Genomic DNA, 19,110 nt, shown 5'->3' with positions numbered 1-19,110 from the left:
GATATGGAAGCACATTTCCTATGGAAATAGGAAAATATCCATATGCAGATGAACAGACAGAAACTGGTAGGTTTGTGCAGAAGAAATGCCCTTTGCCTGGTACTGCCAAGTGTCCTTACACATAGGGACGCCAGCATGTTGTGCTCCAGCCAGGTCACCTGGCAGATGGGAAAGCAGCAGGGGAAAGATTCAAAACCCAAAGTGCTGGACTCCAGGTTTTAGCACAACCCTCGGAAGTGGGTAGCAGGCAGGCTCTGTGCACTGTGACACTGAGCACGATGTGGCTAAAGCTCATCTCGGTGGTAGCAGAATTTTGTTTTTCCCCCTTTTTAGTTGCAGATCAAGAAACAACTTCAGATGCCCCTGAGCAGAGCTCTCTCTCCTCCCAAGCTCTCCAGCAGCCCACAAGTACAGGTAAGTCTCAAAGTCTCTGAAACCTCAAAACCTCATGGGGATTGCACATCTTTCAGCCTACATTTAAAGAATATTTTTAGAAACTCGTGTACATGCATATGTGTATACATATGAGTGCACCCACTTGTATACATGTGTGGAACCAGAGGTTGATGTAAGAATTTCTTTTCTCAATCACTCCTTCTGCCTGTTTCTGATTGCTTGGCCGGTTGGTTGGTTGATAAATTGGTTGGTTGATTGATTTTTGAGACAAGGTTTCTTATTGAACTCATAGCTCACCATTTCATTTGGACTGGCTGGCCAGTAAGCCTGTCAGAATTCTTTTGTCTCGGTGTCCTGGTGCAGGGGTTGCAGGCATGTGTTGCTGTGTCTTTCATGTGAGTTATTGGTAACAAAACTCAAGCCCTCACACCTGCATGCTGAACACTTTCTCCATTAAACCATGTCTCCAGCCTTTAGATCTATTTTTCTGAAGATTACATAGATCTCTGTTTAGCTGGGTCCAGTTTTGTGGTGTCCTGGGATAGAGTCGGGTCAAGAATTCTTATTTCATGAGCTTGGTGTCATAGGGCTTTATTAGCTCAGAGATCTTTAGTTTGAGGTGTTTAAGTACACACACACACACACACACACACCTGCGCATATGACTGTCGCATGTGAGTTCTCTCTGAGATAAAGTCAGGGCTGAAGTCATTTAAGATAAGATTTGCACTTGGTTTTCTGTGTACATCATTCCTAACATGAAGATTTCGTTCCAACAGAGAGTAAGAGTGTGGGACAGGAGCATTGTCAATAACAATGAACTCGCTCACCTTTGAAGGCACTTGGTTACTAAGAACATGGGTCACTTTTGACAGGGTTGAGCTATAAGAAGATTGAGAAAGTCTTGTATTTTAGATAAAGAATGAACCAGTTAACTTTGGTGACATTGTCGTGTAGTTCATTTAACTTCATGCAACACTGTATGCAGCAATAGTGGGTACTCAGGAAATGCAGAACAAGTAAGTAGGCATGTGAATGAATGAATGAATGAATGAATGAATGAGTGAGTTTCTTGGTGTTTTGAGTATAATGGTTAGCCTCTCTCAGGAAGGTATGCATTCCTTCATGTTCTCTATCTATAATAATCCATCAGGTAGGGTAAATGTTTCGGGTCATTATCATGTTCATAGTTTTGAGCATCAGATCACATTTAAAAACAAAAACAAAACACTGTGTCCTGAATAATATTGAAAAGTAAATGTTTGAGAGTTCTTTACAATGAAAAATACAATATGCACCATGCGTGGGTTTTTTTTTTTTTTGAAGAGTGGTGGAAATTGAAAACATTATGAAGTGGGGGAGCCACATCCTTGCTTTAATAATCCAATATTTTTAAACGTGTTTAGAATCCAGTTGTTTTTAAATTGCCTGGCACCACAACTGAACAACTCAATTTTCTGCTCCGCATTTTCATATCCAGTGTAGGATTTAAGAGACATGGTCTGTAAAATTCTTTCCAGCTTTCAATTTCTGCAATTGTGTTACTGTTAATAATCTCTATTTAGAGGACAGGAGGCTTCATTCCCCTTGGGGCCACAGAGTGGCGCTGTGCAGTGCGCCGATAATATCCTGCAGCCAAGGAAAAGGGAACTGGAAGCAAAATCAAAACAAAACTCCAGAAAAGCTATCTTATTGTTCCAGTTTACCTACAAAAAACACACAATTCCTCCTGTTTCTAAAAGCGAGACATCCAGACTAGAATGGCAGTTGAGACTCTAGCAGAACAGTAAAAGGTTTGCCATGACTAAAAGCTTTGAGGAGCACGCCTTTGTACCCAAATGTCTCCCCAGATGCCGTTCCTGTCCTCATATGTAAGAGCTAAAAATGTTGACCTAAAAAAAGGGACTAGAACTGTAATTATTAGTAGTAGACACTCACGGGGAGAGGAATGGGGAAGGGGGGGAAGGAGGTCGGATAATGAGTGCTGAAAAGGGTAGTTAGGGATGCAGCATGGTAGGGTATCCATAGTTTAAAACAACCTATCCCAGGGCTAGGGGGACGACCCAGTGGGTAAAGTGCCTTCTGCACAAACATGAGGTCCCGAGTTCAGATCCCTAGTACCCATGTAAGAGCCTGCAACTACATTAACCTCAGCCCTGGGGAGACAGAGATGGCGCTGCCTCAAGGCTCACTGAGCAATCAGGCTAGCAGGTCCTGTGAGAGAGAACCGGTCTCAGAAAATAAGATGGAGGCTGGGCATGATGGCGGGCACTTTTTTTTTTTTTTTTTTTTTTTTTTTTTTTTTTTTTAGGTTTTTCGAGACAGGGTTTCTCTGTATAGCCCTGGCTGTCTTGGCACTCACTTTGTAGACCAGGCTGGCCTCGAACTCAGAAATCCGCCTGCCTCTGCCTCCCGAGTGCTGGGATTAAAGGCGTGCGCCACCACGCCCGGCTGGCAGGCACTTTTTTTTTTTTTTTGATTTTTAATATTTTTATTGCATATTTTCCTCAATTACATTTCCAATGCTATCCCTAAAGTCCCCCATAGCGCCCCCCACTTCCCTACCCACCCATTCCCATTCTTTTGGCCCTGGCATTCCCCTATATTGGGGCATATAAAGTTTGCAAGTCCAATGGGCCTCTCTTTCCAATGATGGCCGACTAGGCCATCTTTCGATACATATGCAGCTAGAGACAAGAGCTCCGGGGTTCTGGTTAGTACATCATGTTGTTCCAACAATAGGGTTGCAGATCCCTTTAGCTCCTTGGGTACTTTCTCTAGCTTCTCCATTGGGAGCCCTGTGATACATCCAATAGCTGACTGTGAACATCCACTCCTGTGTTTGCTAGGCCCCGGCATCATCTCACAAGAGACAGCTATATTTGGGTCCTTTCAGCAAAATCTTGCTAGTGTATTAAATGGTGTCAGCGTTTAGAAGCTGATTATGGGACGGATCCCTGGATACAGCAGTCTCTAAATGGTCCATCCTTTCATCACAGCTACGAACTTTGTCTCTGTAACTCCTTCCCTGGGTGTTTTGTTCCCAATTCTAAGAAGGTGCACAGTGTCCACACTTTGGTCTTCATTCTTCTTGAGTTTCATGCGTTTATCAAATTGTATCTTATATCTTGGGTATCCTAAGTTTTGGGCTAATATCCACTTATCAATGAATACATATTGTATGAGTTCTTTTGTGATTGTGTTACTTCACTCAAGATGATGCCCTCCAGGTCCATCCATTTGGCTAGGAATTTCATAAATTCATTCTTTTTAATAGCTGAGTAGTACTCCATTGTGTAAATGTACCATAATTTCTGTATCCATTCCTCTGTTGAGGGACATCTGGGTTCTTTCCAGCTTCTGGCTATTATAAATAAGGCTGTTATGAACATAGTGGAGCATGTGTCCTTTTTACCGGTTGGGACATCTTCTGGATATATGCCCAGGAGAGGTATTGCTGGATCCTCCGGTAGTACTATGTCCAATTTTCTGAGGAACCGCCAGACTGATTTCCAGAGTGGTTGTACAAGCTTGCAATCCCACCAACAATGGAGGAGTGTTCCTCTTTCTCCACATCCTCGCCAGCATCTGCTGTCACCTGAATTTTTGATCTTAGCCATTCTGACTGGTGTGAGGTGGAATCTCAGGGTTGTTTTGATTTGCATTTCCCTGATGATTAAGGATGTTGAACATTTTTTCAGGTGCTTCTCTGCCATTCGGTATTCCTCAGGTGAGAATTCTTTGTTCAGTTCTGAGCCCCATTTTTTAATGGGGTTATTTGACTTTCTGGAGTCCACCTTCTTGAGTTCTTTATATATATTGGATATTAGTCCCTTATCTGATTTAGGATAGGTGAAGATCCTTTCCCAATCTGTTGGTGGTTTTTTTGTCTTATTGATGGTGTCTTTAGCCTTGCAGAAGCTTTGCAGTTTCATGAGGTCCCACTTGTCAATTCTCGATCTTACAGCACAAGCCATTACTGTTCTATTCAGGAATTTATCCCCTGTGCCCATATCTTCAAGGCTTTTCCCCACTTTCTCCTCTATAAGTTTCAGTGTCTCTGGTTTTATGTGAAGTTCCTTGATCCACTTAGACTTGACCTTAGTACAAGGAGATAGGAATGGATCGATTCGCATTCTTCTACATGTTAACAACCAGTTGTGCCAGCACCATTTGTTGAAAATGCTGTCTTTCTTCCACTGGATGTTTTTAGCTCCCTTGTCGAAGATCAAGTAACCATAGGTGTGTGGGTTCATTTCTGGGTCTTCAATTCTATTCCATTGGTCTATTTGTCTGTCACTATACCAGTACCATGCAGTTTTTATCACAATTGCTCTGTAGTAGAGCTTTAGGTCCGGCATGGTGATTCCACCAGAGGTTCTTTTATCCTTGAGAAGAGTTTTTGCTATCCTAGGTTTTTTGTTATTCCAGATGAATTTGCAGATTGCACTTTCTAATTCGTTGAAGAATTGATTTGGAATTTTGATGGGGATTGCATTGAATCTGTAGATTGCTTTTGGCAAGATAGCCATTTTTACAATGTTGATCCTGCCAATCCATGAGCATGGGAGATCTTTCCATCTTCTGAGATCTTCTATAATTTCTTTCTTCAGGGACTTGAAGTTTTTATTATACAGATCTTTCACTTCCTTAGTTAGAGTCACGCCAAGATATTTTATATTATTTGTGACTATTGAGAAGGGTGTTGTTTCCCTAATTTCTTTCTCAGCCTGTTTATTCTTTGTGTAGAGAAAGGCCATTGATTTGTTTGAGTTAATTTTATATCCAGCTACTTCACCGAAGCTGTTTATCAGGCTTAGGAGTTCTCTGGTGGAATTTTTAGGGTCACTTATATATACTATCATATCATCTGCAAAAAGTGATATTTTGACTTCATCTTTTCCAATTTGTATCCCTTTGATCTCCTTTTGTTGTCGAATTGCTCTGGCTAGGACTTCAAGTACAATGTTGAATAGGTATGGAGAAAGTGGACAGCCTTGTCTAGTCCCTGATTTTAGAGGGATTGCTTCAAGCTTCTCACCATTTACTTTGATGTTGGCTACTGGTTTGCTGTAGATTGCTTTTATCATGTTTAGGTATGGGCCTTGAATTCCTGATCTTTCCAAGACTTTTATCATGAATGGGTGTTGGATCTTGTCAAATGCTTTTTCAGCATCTAACGAGATGACCATGTGGTTTTTGTCTTTGAGTTTTTTTATATACTGGATTACGTTGATGGATTTCCGTATATTGAACCATCCCTGCATCCCTGGGATGAAACCTACTTGGTCAGGATGGATGATTGTTTTGATGTGTTCTTGGATTCGGTTAGCAAGAACTTTATTGAGGATTTTTGCATCAATATTCATAAGGGATATTGGTCTGAAGTTTTCTATCTTTGTTGGGTCTTTTTGTGGTTTAGGTATCAGAGTAATTGTGGCTTCATAGAATGAGTTGGGTAGAGTACCTTCTGTTTCTATTTTGTGGAATAGTTTGTGAAGAACTGGGATTAGATCTTCTTTGAAGGTCTGATAGAACTCTGCACTAAACCCATCTGGTCCTGGGCTTTTTTTAGTTGGGAGACTATTAATGACTGCTTCTATTTCTTTGGGGGATATAGGGCTGTTTAGATCATTAACCTGATCTTGATTCAACTTTGGTACCTGGTATCTGTCTAGGAACTTCTCCATTTCATCCAGGTTCTCCAGTTTTGTTGAGTATAGCCTTTGGTAGAAGGATCTGATGGTGTTTTGGATGTCTTTAGGATCTGTTGTTATGTCTCCTTTTTCATTTCTGATTTTGTTAATTAGGATGCTTTCCCTGTGCCCTCTAGTGAGTCTGGCTAAGGGTTTATCTATCTTGTTGATTTTCTCAAAGAACCAGCTCCTTGATTGGTTGATTCTTTGAATAGTTTTTCTTGTTTCCACTTGGTTGATTTCACCCCTGAGTTTGATTATTTCCTGCCGTCTACTCCTCTTGGGTGAATTTGCTTCCTTTTGTTCTAGTGCTTTTAGGTGTGTTGTCAAGCTGCTAATGTGTGCTCTCTCTAGTTTCCTTTTGGAGGCACTCAGAGCTATGAGTTTTCCTCTTAGAAATGCTTTCATTGCGTCCCATAAGTTTGGGTATGTTGTGGCTTCATTTTCATTGAACTCTAAAAAGTCCTTAATTTCTTTCTTTATTCCTTCCTTGACCAAGGTATCATTGAGAAGAGTGTTGTTCAGTTTCCACGTGAAGGTTGGCTTTCTATTATTTATTTTGTTATTGAAGATCAGCCTTAGTCCATGGTGATCTGATAGGATGCATGGGACAATTTCAATATTTTTATATCTGTTGAGGCCTGCTTTGTGACCAATTATGTGGTCAATTTTGGAGAAGGTACCATGAGGTGCTGAGAAGAAGGTATATCCTTTTGTTTTAGGATAGAATGTTCTGTAGATATCTGCCAGATCCATTTGATTCATAATTTCTCTTAGTTTCACTGTGTCCCTGTTTAGTTTCTGTTTCCATGATCTGTCCATTGGTGAAAGTGGTGTGTTGAAGTCTCCCACTATTATTGTATGAGGTGCAATGTGTGCTTTGAGCTTTACTAAAGTTTCTTTAATGAATGTGGCTGCCTTTGTATTTGGAGCATAGATATTCAGGATTGATAGTTCCTCTTGGAGGATTTTACCTTTGATGAGTATGAAGTGTCCCTCCCTGTCTTTTTTAATGACTTTGGGTTGGAAGTCAATCTTATCAGATATTAGAATGGCTACTCCAGCTTGTTTCTTCATGCCATTTGCTTGGAAAATTGTTTTCCAGCCTTTCATTCTGAGGTAGTGTCTATCCTTTTCTCTGAGATGAGTTTCCTGTACGCAGCAAAATGTTGGGTCTTGTTTGTGTAGCCAGTTTGTTAGTCTATGTCTTTTTATCGGGGAGTTGAGTCCATTGATATTAAGAGATATTAAGGAAAAGTAATTGTTGTTTCCTGTTATTTTTGTTGTTAAAGTTGGCATTTTGTTCTGGTGGCTGTCTTCTTTTAGGTTTGTTGAGGGATTACCTTCTTGTTGTTTCTAGGGCGTGGTTCCTGTCCTTGTATTGGTTTTTTTCTGTTATTATCCTTTGAAGGGCTGGATTCGTGGAGAGATAATGTGTGAATTTGGTTTTGTCGTGGAATACTTTGGTTTCTCCATCTATGTTAATTGAGAGTTTGGCTGGGTATAGTAGCCTGGGCTGGAATTTGTGTTCTTTTAGTGTCTGTATAACATCCGTCCAGGATCTTCTGGCTTTCATAGTCTCTGGTGAAAAATCTGGCGTAATTCTGATAGGCTTGCCTTTATATGTTACTTGGCCTTTTTCTCTTACTGCTTTTAGTATTCTATCTTTATTTAGAGCATTTGTTGTTCTGATTATAATGTGTCGGGAGGTATTTCTTTTCTGGTCCAGTCTATTTGGAGTTCTGTAGGCTTCTTGTATGTTCATGGGCATCTCTTTCTTTAGATTTGGGAAGTTTTCTTCTATAATTTTGTTGAAGATGTTTGCTGGTCCTTTGAGTTGAAAATCTTCATTCTCATCCACTCCTATTATCCGTAGGTTTGGTCTTCTCATTGTGTCCTGTATTTCTTGGATGTTTTGAGTTAGGATCTTTTTGCATTTTACATTTTCCTTGATTGTTGTGCCGATGTTCTCTATGGAATCTTCTGCACCTGAGATTCTCTCTTCCATCTCTTGTATTCTGTTGCTGATGCTCATATCTATGGTTCCAGATTTCTTTCCTAGGGTTTCTATCTCCAGTGTTGCCTCCTTTTGGGTTTTCTTTATTGTGTCTACTTCCCTTTTTAGGTCTAGTATGGTTTTGTTCATTTCCATCATCTGTTTGGATGTGTTTTCCTGTTTTTCTGTAAGGACTTCTACCTGTTTGATTATGTTATCCTGTTTTTCTTTAAGGATTTGTAACTCTTTAGCATTGTTCTCCTGCCATTCTTTAAGGGATTTTTGTGCTTCCTCTTTATTGTCTTCTGCCTGTTTAGCAGTGTTCTCCTGTATTTCTTTAAGTGTGTTATTAAAGTCCTTCTTGTAGTCCTCTATCATCATCAGGAGATGTGCTTTTAAATCCGTGTCTAGCTTTTCCGGTGTGTTGGGGTGCCCTGGACTGGGCGAAGTGGGGGTGCTGGGTTCTGATGATGGTGAGTGGTCTTGGTTTCTGTTAGTAAGATTATTACGTTTACCTTTCGCCATCTGGTAATCTCTGGGGTTAGTTGTTATCGTTGTCACTGTTTAAAGATTGGAGCAGTAGCTGTGTTCCACTCACCAGCAATCTCTAAATCCAGCGGCAGGGGTCGTGGGTAGCTGACGGTACCCTGGTGCTGGTCCAGCCGGAAGAGGCCTGTGGTCCTACTCAGGCCGGTTTCTGCTTCCCTAACTAATGCAGTCTCAGGTCCCGCACAATTGGATTGGAGCAGAAGCTGTGCTCCACTCACCAGCAGTCCCAAAATCCTGCGGCAGGGGTCGTGGGTAGCTGGCGGGTGTCAGGCAACCCTGCGCTCCCGCTACCCCGGCGCTGATCCGGCCGGATGAGGCCTGTGGTCCTACTCAGGCCGGTTTCTGCTTCCCTAACTAATGCAGTCTCAGGTCCCGCGCAATTGGATTGGAGCAGAAGCTGTGCTCCACTCACCAGAAGTCTTAAGATCCTGTGGCGGGTGTTGTGGGTAGCTGGCGAGTGTCAGCTGACCCTGCGCCCCAGCTGCCCTGGTGCTTTTCTGACCGGAAGAGGGTTGTGGCCCTATGTAGGCCGGATTTCTCTCTCCCCAACCAGAGCAGTCTCAGGTCCCGCGTGATTGGACTGGAGCAGAAGCTGTGTTCCACTCACCAGCAGTCCCAAAATCCTGCGGCGGGGGGTCCTGGGTAGCTGGTGGGTGTCAGGCAACCCTGCGCTCCCACTACCCTGGCGCTGATCCGGCCGGATGAGGCCTGTGGCCCTACTCGGCCGGTTTCTGCTTCCCTAACTAATGCAGTCTCAGGTCCCGCGTGATTGGATTGGAGCAGAAGCTGTGTTCCACTCACCAGCAGTCCCAAAATCCTGCGGCGGGGGTCGTGGGTAGCTGGCGGGTGTCAGGCAACCCTGCGCTCCCGCTACCCCGGCGCTGATCCGGCCGGATGAGGCCTGTGGCCCTACCTGGCAGGCACTTTTAAATCCAGTACTTAAGAGGCAGAGACAGGAAGATCTCTGTGAGTTCAAGGCCAGCCTGATCTACACGGGGGCCGGGGAGATGATGAAGAAGGTGACCCCCAAATTGAGGTCTGTCCATCAAGAAGCCACAGCCAACCAGGGGCTGCCTGGTATAGGAGAGAGAGACAGACAGACAGACAGAGACAGAGACAGAGACAGAGACAGAGACAGAGACAGAGACAGAGCAAAACTACTTCCTTAAATGAACTTGAACTTGGTCTGGGCTAGATAAATGGCTCAGTAAAAACCACTGGCCGCTTTTTCGGAGGACCCAGGTTCTATTCCCCGCACCCACAAGGTGGCTCACAACCAAATGTAACTCCAGGGGATCTGACACCCTCTCCTGGCTTTCTCCGGTACTTGGCAGCCACTGTATTACTCAGACATACATACGGACAAAATACCCATTCACATAGAATAAATATATTTGTTAAAGGAACTTGTTCTCATGGAATAGTGTTAGTTTTTCATGTGGGTGGAGCCCTCTGGACCTAAACGTCTCTTAAAGGCCCACATGTCCACACCATCACATCATAAGTAAATGTCAACAGGAGGTTTAGAGGAATGGTCAAGCCAGAAATAGTTATAGGATGAGTCACATATATGTGATATGTATGTATGTATCATGTCTTACTCTCACTTTAGTCTCAATGATGGAAAATTCCAGTATACCAGAGACTGACAAGGAAGAGAAAGAACATGCCACTCAAGACCCTGGCTTGTCCACTGGTGAGTGTCACCTACTGCATTTGGAACAGATGTGATATTTTGACCGGTGGTGTGTCCTGCATCGCTACTAGCTCTGCTTAACTCAGCCTACTTCTTCCTCTGGGTTCTTTTACTTTAAAAGGATTTCTTTCTCATGGGTGTTTGCCTGAGTATTTGTTACGTCTACCAAGTGTGTACCTGGTGCCCATAGAGGCTAGAAGGAGGCACTGGATCCCCTGAAACTGGCGTTAGAGACTGTTGTGGGCCACAGTGCAGGCACCGAGAATAAAACCCAGGACCTTTGGAAGAACAGCAGTGCTCTTAACTGCTGAGCCATCTCTTCCACTCCTCCTCTGAATCCTTACATTCTCAATTTCACTGCTTCGCCTTGTCTTTGTATTTTGTTATTTGGGAATTAAGCCCAAGATTTTACTCATGCTATGCAAGCATTGACCTCTGAGCTACAGACCCCGCCCACCTCTCCTTTGCTCATAGAAAGTTCACTTGCTCCTGAGTTCTTTCTTGCTGCCTCTCCGTGGAAGAGTTCCATATGTCTATTTACAGAGTGTTTGTCTGGTTATCAGTCTCAATTCCATTCCGTGTCCCATTTATGAGAAGTTTATTACATAGTTATTTATTGATTGATTGATTTCGGGGGCTGGTTCATCCCTTTCATGATGTGTGTCCCAGAAATCAAACTCAGGTCCCCAGGCTTGGTGGCAAGCACCCTTACCTGCTGAGCCATATCACCAGCCCTTTCATCCTATTCTTTCTATACCTTTAGTCAAATGTCCTCTCCTCTAAGCTCAACATTTCTAAAAATACAAGTAGCATCCTTATCCACAAAACAGCTTGTTCAAAGCATGGTATACCTGCAACCCTTCATTTTTGTGTGTAGATGCAGATCTAGATGCATACACATGCACACACAAGTAGCCACCAGTGGTTCTTGAGTCTTTTCTTCTAGGTGTGTTGCCTATGACCATAGTCATTCCCTTAATATAGGCCTTAATCATTTGTGGCTTCAGCTCTTCTTCTGGTCCAGGCTTAGTACCATGGAAACAGCCTTGTTGCCTGCACACTGGTGTTCTGAGAACCTTTCTGGCTTCCCATAATCTCCAACAGACAAGATAAGCCCTTCTTCTGTATAAGGTGAACTCTGATACCTACCTCTGCATCCCTGCATCTAGAAAGCCCCTGCATGTTTCATGATGCTCTGAAGGCATCGTCCTGTCTCAGCTGCCCTGCCCTGTCTATCCCCTTACCCCACAGCAGAAGAGGCTTCACCCTAATGGCCTTACTTCTCTCCAAGGCTGAAGTCTACTGAAAGCTTCCCTGATGTGAGCAGCCTCAGAGTCCACACTTGTCTCTCGATTCCTAGATATAACATTCTATAAGTGCACATGGTTGTCGAAGTTAGCATATCTTACTTTTGTTTGCCTTTTTAATGTATGTATTAGTATAAAGAGAAAATGATCCCCTAAGGCATAGGGATTATGTCCTAGGCAGGTTCAAGTACTATGTTCTCCACATAGCCACCATTCCTTAATCCTGAGCCTGTTGGCTGAGGTGAAGGACATTTGGCAAAATTACATACTAGTTTAAAATGATTTTCAAGAGCTCATCCAGTGTCTCCCTAATGCCTTTATGAGGACAGCATTTAACGTAGTCAAGGCACACAGCATTTTGTTTTGTTTGGATCGTTTTTACCAAACCCCTCAATAGTCTCCTGGGATACTGAGCTACATTGTGCTGAACACACATTTCTCATAGCTACTTAAAATTCCCAGACTGTAATTTAAGTCAATATTCTCGTGTGCTTTCTCTAGAAATGAAAAAAAAAAGAACTAAATATCTATGTCATTTAAAAAACAACTTTTCAAGTCATCCATGGGGTGGCTTCGTCTCTATCGCCCGTTTGCTTGTCTAAGAGAATCGAACAGTATACATTGCATACCTTCTGGGGTAAATTTGGCCCATCTCCCGAGCTGAGCTGTCTTTTGGTACATACTGCACTGGAGAAATGATAGAGGTGTGTGTGTGTGTGGTGTGTGTGTGTGTGTGTGTGTGTGTATGTGTGTGTGTGTGTGCTGTATGTGTGTGTGTGTGTGTGTGTGTGTGTGTGTGTGTGTGTGTGTGTGTGTGTATTCGTCCTGGCTGCATCTCCCATTGTTATGTTAAAACATCCTCACAAAAGCAGCTTGAAGGGAGAAGGAACTTACTTGGCTTACAGTTCCAGGTGACAGTCTTTAATTGTGGGAAAGTCAAGGCAGGAACTTGAACCAGTTGGTCTCATTCATAACTGAGAGCAGAATGAGAATCAATGTACGCATGCCTGTTCCTCAGCTCACTTTCTTTGCTTTTATACAGTCCAGAACCCAAGCGGAGGGAATGGTGCCACCCACAATGGGCTGGGTCTTCCCACCCAAGTTATGTAGTCAAGAGTCTGCCACAGACATTCCCGCAGGCCATCACAATTTAGCCACTCCCTCACTGAGATCATCTGTCTGCAGGTGATTCTATACATTGTCAGGCTGACAATTAAAATTAAGCATCACGGGGTTGGAGAGATGGCTCAGTGGTTAAGAGCACTGACTGTTCTTATGAAGGTCCTGAGTTCAAACCCCAGCAACCACATGGTGGCTCACAACCATCTGTAATGACATCTGATGCCCTCTACTGGTGTGTCTGAAAACAGGTACAGTGTACTTACATTTAAATAATAAATAAATCTTTTTTTAAAAATTAAGCATCCCAGCCAGGTGTGGTATCACATGCCATTTAACCGCAGCACTATGGAGGCAGAGACAATTTGGTCCCTGTGAATTTAAGGCCTGCCTGGATTACATAGCAAGTTCCAGGCTGGCCAGGGCTGCATAATGAGACCTTATCTCAAAAAAGTGGAACAGTAGAGAAAGAAAGACAAAAACTAACGATCACATTCCACGATGAGCAAAGTCCAAACTGCCTAATGCTCTCTCATTCTCCTTACAGAAGCCAGTGCTCAGCATACAGGACTGGCCCGGAGGAAGAGTGGCATCCTGCTGCTCACGCTGGTGTCCTTCCTCATTTTCATCCTCTTCATCATCGTTCAGCTCTTCATCATGAAGCTGCGTAAAGCACACGTGGTATGGAAGAAGGGTAAGTGGACAGAGAACCCCGTGAGGTCTGTATGAGTCCAACAGCTAGCTAGACCAAAGGGAAAGACTGCCGCCCGAAGCTCCTCTCCTAGCTGCTGTGCAAGCTGACCAGTAAGGGTGTCACTCCAACAAGCAGCCATTCGTTTCCTAACAACCCCGAGCTGTGGGTATCCAGGGACCATGCTCGAAAAGTGTCAGACAGACAGAAACTAAAGAAGCTGTGGGAGTCAGTGCTGAACTATGGATGTCCTTGTTGACAAAAGGCTGAGCCATTTCACCCATTCACTCTGTGAGCCTTCCCACTGCATGCCAGGCATTGTTCCAGGTGCTGGGGCTATGTGAGCCTCTGAGACAGGTGATCCCTGCATTCCTTATGTTCTACATATGGATAAACATCTGCTGCCCTTTGTATGTATTAAGAATGTGCTCAGCCTTACTCATCCTTAAGACAACAGTCATGCCGGGCAGTGGTGGCGCACGCCTTTGATCCCAGCACTCGGGAGGCAGAGGCAGGTGGATTTCAGAGTTCGAGGCCAGCCTGGTCTGCAGAGTGAGTTCCAGGACAGCCAGGGCTACACAGAGAAACCTTGTCTCGGAAAAAAAAAAACAAAACAAAACAAAAAACAAACAAAACAAAACAAAAAGACAACAGTCATTTCCCCGTAAGCATTCTAATGAAAGAGTTACCATCAAAACCAAAATAAAAGCAGCCATAATAACAACATAGTACAGAGATCCCTGTTAAAACACATATACTCAACACATAACAGAGCTTGACAAGGGCTGGAGAGATGGCACAGTGGTTAAAAGCACTGTTTGCTCTTCCAGAGGGCCTGAGTTCAGTTCCCAACAAGCACATGGTGGCTCACAACCATCTGTAATGGGATCCAATGCCCTCTTCTGGTGTGTCTGAAGACAGCTACAGTGTACTCATAGAAATAAAATAAATTTTGAAAAACAATACAAAACAAAACAGAGCTTGACAAGTCTTTCAAAGTTGTCCAGAATAATTCTATAAATTTGTTTCTTAAACATGTATAGGATGAAAGCCCTTCTTCATGAGGTTTGGGAGACTGTAAAAGCTGGAGGATGGGGCGAGCGAGGTGTGCCATAAAATGTTGTCTTCCAGATGCGGCGTGGCTGCTGGCATCAGGACCCCATAGCAGCTGTGACCACCTGTATAAGAGCTGCAAACACACAAAAAGACATGATAGTAGAAGTGGGGAAGAAGGTCAGCAGGAGTGGGAGGCAACATGGAAAAAGGCAATGGTGGTGGGGAATATGATCCCAATACATCATATAGAAATCAAACCCTTAAAAACTAACTTTGAAGAAATTCTCTCTTCAGACCCAACTGACTATCTAACCCTATACTGTCCATTGCAACATCCACAGGATGGCTGTCAAGCCCCTGACTTGACATAAGTCTCTATAAGCTACCGAAACATAATATGCTATTTGGGTTATACCAGTTAACTAAAATATATTGTGAAATTGATTTCTCCTCCCCCCTTTTTGACTGTAACTGTTAGAGTGTTTTAAATGTCCTGGCTTACAGGCAGGCCAGCTGGACAAAGCTGATTTAGTTACTTATGGCCCAAGGCCTCTGGTAACAGACAATTCTTTGTAATGACTGGAAATACTGCATCTTTGAACATCTCTGACTTAAAAGCATCATCCTTGATAGCTTAGTACGAGCTCATCTGGATGAGAGATAACTCCGAGGGGGTGACCAAGAGTGGGCAAGGAGGATGAGACAAATAGCTTGTGTTTCCTCTCACGTGCAGAGAATGCATATGATGTGAAAGCAGAAGGAAGCCTGGGAGGAACGGTGGAAGGAGACGAGAGATCTAAGGGGTGGGTAATAGATGGTGGGCGGTAAACAGGAGAAAACTACAGCAAAACATGTGAAGAGATGCCATGACCAAGGCAACTTATAGAAGAAAGCGTCTAATTGGGGACTTGATTAGAGTTTCAAAGGATTAGTCCATCATCATTGTGGTGGGGAGTGTGGCAGCTGGCTGACAGGCATGGTGCTGGAGAAGTAGCTAAGAGTTATACATCTTGATCCACAGGTGGAGGAGGAGGGTGTGGGAGAGGGAGGAGAGAGACTGTGCCTGGTGTGGGCTTTTGAAACCTCAGATCCCACTACGGGAAACACACCTCCTCCAACAAGGCCACACCTTCTGATCCTTCCCAAACAGTTGCAAGCCTCGGATGACCGGATGACCGAGCATTCAAGTTTGTGAAGACTATGCAGGTCGTTCTTATTCAAACCAGCACGATATGCATGAAAATGCCATCATGGCTACCTAATGAGGCTCAGCAATGACATGCTCTCATCATCTTCAAACATCCATGTCAAATGCTGTCTGCGGTGTCAGAAATCACTAACCTAACTTTCTTTTCTTGCAGAAAGTGAAGTTTCAGAGCAAGCTCTAGAAAGTTACAGATCAAGATCTAACAACGAGGAGACATCTTCCCAGGAGAATAGCAGCCAGGGTGAGTGCGTGTGTGGCCTGAGACTTAAACGGTGAGGCTCACCCGTGAAATCACCTCAGGAAAAGTGGGGAGGGAACAGAGTCAAGGTTTGATTGGATTTGATAGCTTTTCGTCTGATTTATAGTATCTAAGGGATTTACCTTTAAAGATAAATTCATAACTGGTTAAACTCGTGCAGTAGAAGGCCTTCCGATTTAGGAAGGCCAGCTCTGACATTGTTGTCACACTCAGGGTCACTGTGTGACCTGAGATGCACAGCATCTACACAAAACCTCAGTCAACAACGCACCTTCCAAACCACCCCATGCATCATTTGATCAGGCAGTAGACGATCTAACTCTTTCTCCATCCTTGAAGTCTATCACGGAGCCTGGCACCAATGGTGTGTCTGGTAGAGTTTCATTGAACAAATCAATCCAAAGCCTAGTTAATCCAAAGAGCAGTATTTGGGGTCCTTGGATGACTTTGATGCAATGCTTTCAGCAAAATAAGAGTAAAAATAATTCTCTAAAGGGAAAGGAGAGTGTGTAGTTGTGGGTTGATGGTTCGGAGTATGAATCAGCACACACACACACATATTCCTGAATTAAAAAAAAAAAAATCTAGTAGGCAGAAATTGGATCAAAAGCAAGGCAAGGATTTTATACCTTCTACCTGCCTTAAGTCCTCCACAAATTAACTTATTCTACCTGCCAGGCGTCTCAAGAAATGTACTGAGCTTTGCTGCTTCGTTCTGTTTCTTTGATTGAGGGGTTTTTTTGGAGGAGCTAGTCTTGAGACACCTGTGCCTCTTTGTTACTTTGTGCCCTTCCAAGTCTGAAACAGGCTTCTAGTAGGAAAAGAGACACAGTGACCAGATGATGGGGAAATGTGTGGAAACTACCTACTTACTGTTGCCCTGTGAAGCACAGGCGAGAGCACAGTATCCATATGATTTGTGTAGGCGCCTGTGGTGTGTTCCCTCTGCAAGGGAAGGTAAAAACAGTGGGAAGAGAATCGTCAGCTTCAGCAGAGAAAGGAAAGCCCTCACCCCAGGCTCTGAATAAGTGAGCGCCCTTGTGGTTCCATTTTAAGAAAACTTGGAATGGACGCCTGCACTCAGGGCTCCCTGCGCAGGCAGAAGGTGACGTGGGGAAGCCGTCCATCTTCATAGGCAGAAGAATTTTTCTCCTGGGCTCAGATTTCCATTTTCTTCCTGTGTTCGTCAGGTTTGGTTTGGTTTTCACTGCTGTGGCAAAGGACAGACAAAGGAAAGACACCTTTATATTAGCTCTTACTCTCAAAGGTCTCAGTCCACGGTTGTGGGGAGAATATGGTGGAATGCGGAAGTTCACATCATGGCAGCCAGGAAGTGGGCGGAGAGCGAGAACCCACTTGCTCATGGGCTTCCTCATTTTTCTTCCTTTGATTCCACTGGCCCTTGCCTGTCAGTTGGTGCTTCCCAAACGCAGGCTGTACATCACTCTCACTAGAAACAACAGATACCCCAGAACCGTGCTTTACTGAACTTTCTAGATGTTTGTCAGTCCAATCATGTTGACAGCCAAGATAATTAGCATAATCCTCATTGCCTCAGTGCCTCAAACCCAACACTGCAGCCACATTGTTTTAGGCTTTCCAAAGATCAGTGTCTGCAGTCATCTCCAGCTCCAGGCTTTGAGAGTTTGGCCCCAACCTAATGTTTCCCACAGGCCTTGTTATTTTCTATTATGTGATTTTGCTGAAGACAGTGTGTTATTTTCTGCAGCTGAGTGTTTTATTTCTGTTTGGCTAGCGTATTGCTTATGTAATGTAAGTTGCTTTTTTTTTCCACTAAGACTCAACAATGCATTTAGAACATTCACATACGCGAGATTGTTGTAGGTTAGGTTTTATAACTAAAGCATGACCTCCGAGGAGCTTCAAATACATGGATGCAACGCTGTTCAGAGCTCATCTTTCCTTTGTTTCTCTTTCAGCTCCCCAGTCTCAGCACTGCATGAACTACATCACGAGGTTATACTCGGGAGCCAAAACAAAGAAGAGTGCCCAGCACTGGAAGCTAGGAGGCAAGCACAGCCGTGTCCCGGAGAGTATTGTGTAGTGTTCCCTGCAATAGAAGATAGGATTTCAGGGCAGCCGCATCAGGCCCTGGAAAGGATCATAAGTACTGTGACATGAAAAAAATAGAATGTCCATTGAGTACAATTCAAGACAGTGTCCATTGAGCCAGGGCAGCCACATGAGGACCAAGCCATGGACAGAAAGCTCCTCGCTGAAAGAAAAACATAGAAAGAACCTATTATGACTGACACTACCTCAGAGCTGGAGAACTCTGCTAAGTCTTTTTGGATCAGGGTCAAAATGACCAGTGAGCAGCTGACCTCGAAGGGAACAGCTTTTTAGACCTGGGGCTGGAGTGGAACTGTTTGAATTGGTTTAAAATCTTTCCTTCTGGTCAAGGAGAACTTAAGCATGAGAAGTACCCCAAGGAGACCTGAGATGCCAGCAGCCTGCTTTCAAGACAGCCTCCCAGAAGAGGTCTGATGGGCAACAGAGAAACGTGGGATGTCGCAGCATGCGGTGGACATGATGCCCCAGAGAGCCACAAGTCTCAACTGAGTTCAACTGACAAGAGGCTTCCTGACTAACCATGAGCCAACCTGACGGGCCACTTTTATCCTAATTACACCATGGCAAAAGTAGGGACAGAAGCAAACCGTGAGTTTGGTTGACAGACTGTTGAATTTGTGAATGGCTTTTAGAATTTTAATAAAGACCAGAATGTGTCTTTTTAGAGGCTGTCATGCCCATTGATTATCTGTGGGAAAAGTCCTTTTTGTAAAAAAAAAAAAAAAAAAAAGAAAGAAAAAGAAAAAAGAAAAGAAAAGAAAAATTTAGACGATATAGCAAACTGACTTCATAAAAATGAAACATTTCTCATTAGTTGGATCTGAAAAAAACAGCTTGCAAGTGTTACATGAACACACCTGTGCATGCTGTACACACCCATGAACACACTTATACATACTTGCTTGTACCCACCCCTATATACAAACATATATATACACACACACCTATATCATGAATGTGTTATTGTAGACACCAGCTCTTCCTGGTCCTATCCCTCCGATGATATTTTTTTTTCCATTTAACAATCACAAAATTGTAGCAAAA

At 43.5% G+C, this 19,110-nt stretch overlaps 1 protein-coding gene across 2 annotated transcripts; it reads left to right on the top strand.

Annotated features, from left to right (window-relative positions):
• The first annotated feature begins 246 nt into the window (after positions 1 to 246).
• Crtam (cytotoxic and regulatory T cell molecule) lies at positions 247 to 18,830 on the top strand. Of its 2 annotated transcripts, XM_021172556.3 has the most exons (5): positions 247 to 414; positions 10,250 to 10,333; positions 13,307 to 13,453; positions 15,868 to 15,954; positions 17,913 to 18,830. In XM_021172556.3, exons 1-5 carry the CDS (start codon positions 279 to 281, stop codon positions 18,035 to 18,037), a joined length of 579 nt encoding a protein of 192 aa, XP_021028215.1. In that variant the 5' UTR covers positions 247 to 278; the 3' UTR covers positions 18,038 to 18,830. The 2 variants fall into 2 exon arrangements, with proteins under 2 accessions (XP_021028215.1, XP_029337616.1); XM_029481756.2 differs by lacking the exon at positions 10,250 to 10,333.
• The last annotated feature ends 280 nt before the right edge of the window (positions 18,831 to 19,110 follow it).

This window comes from Mus caroli, unplaced genomic scaffold (assembly GCF_978045245.1).
Source record: "Mus caroli unplaced genomic scaffold, Mus_caroli_1 scaffold_11, whole genome shotgun sequence".
NCBI lineage: Eukaryota > Metazoa > Chordata > Mammalia > Rodentia > Muridae > Mus > Mus caroli.
The sequence above is the reverse complement of the archived record's forward strand: the minus strand, read 5'-3'. Positions and strand labels throughout refer to the sequence as shown.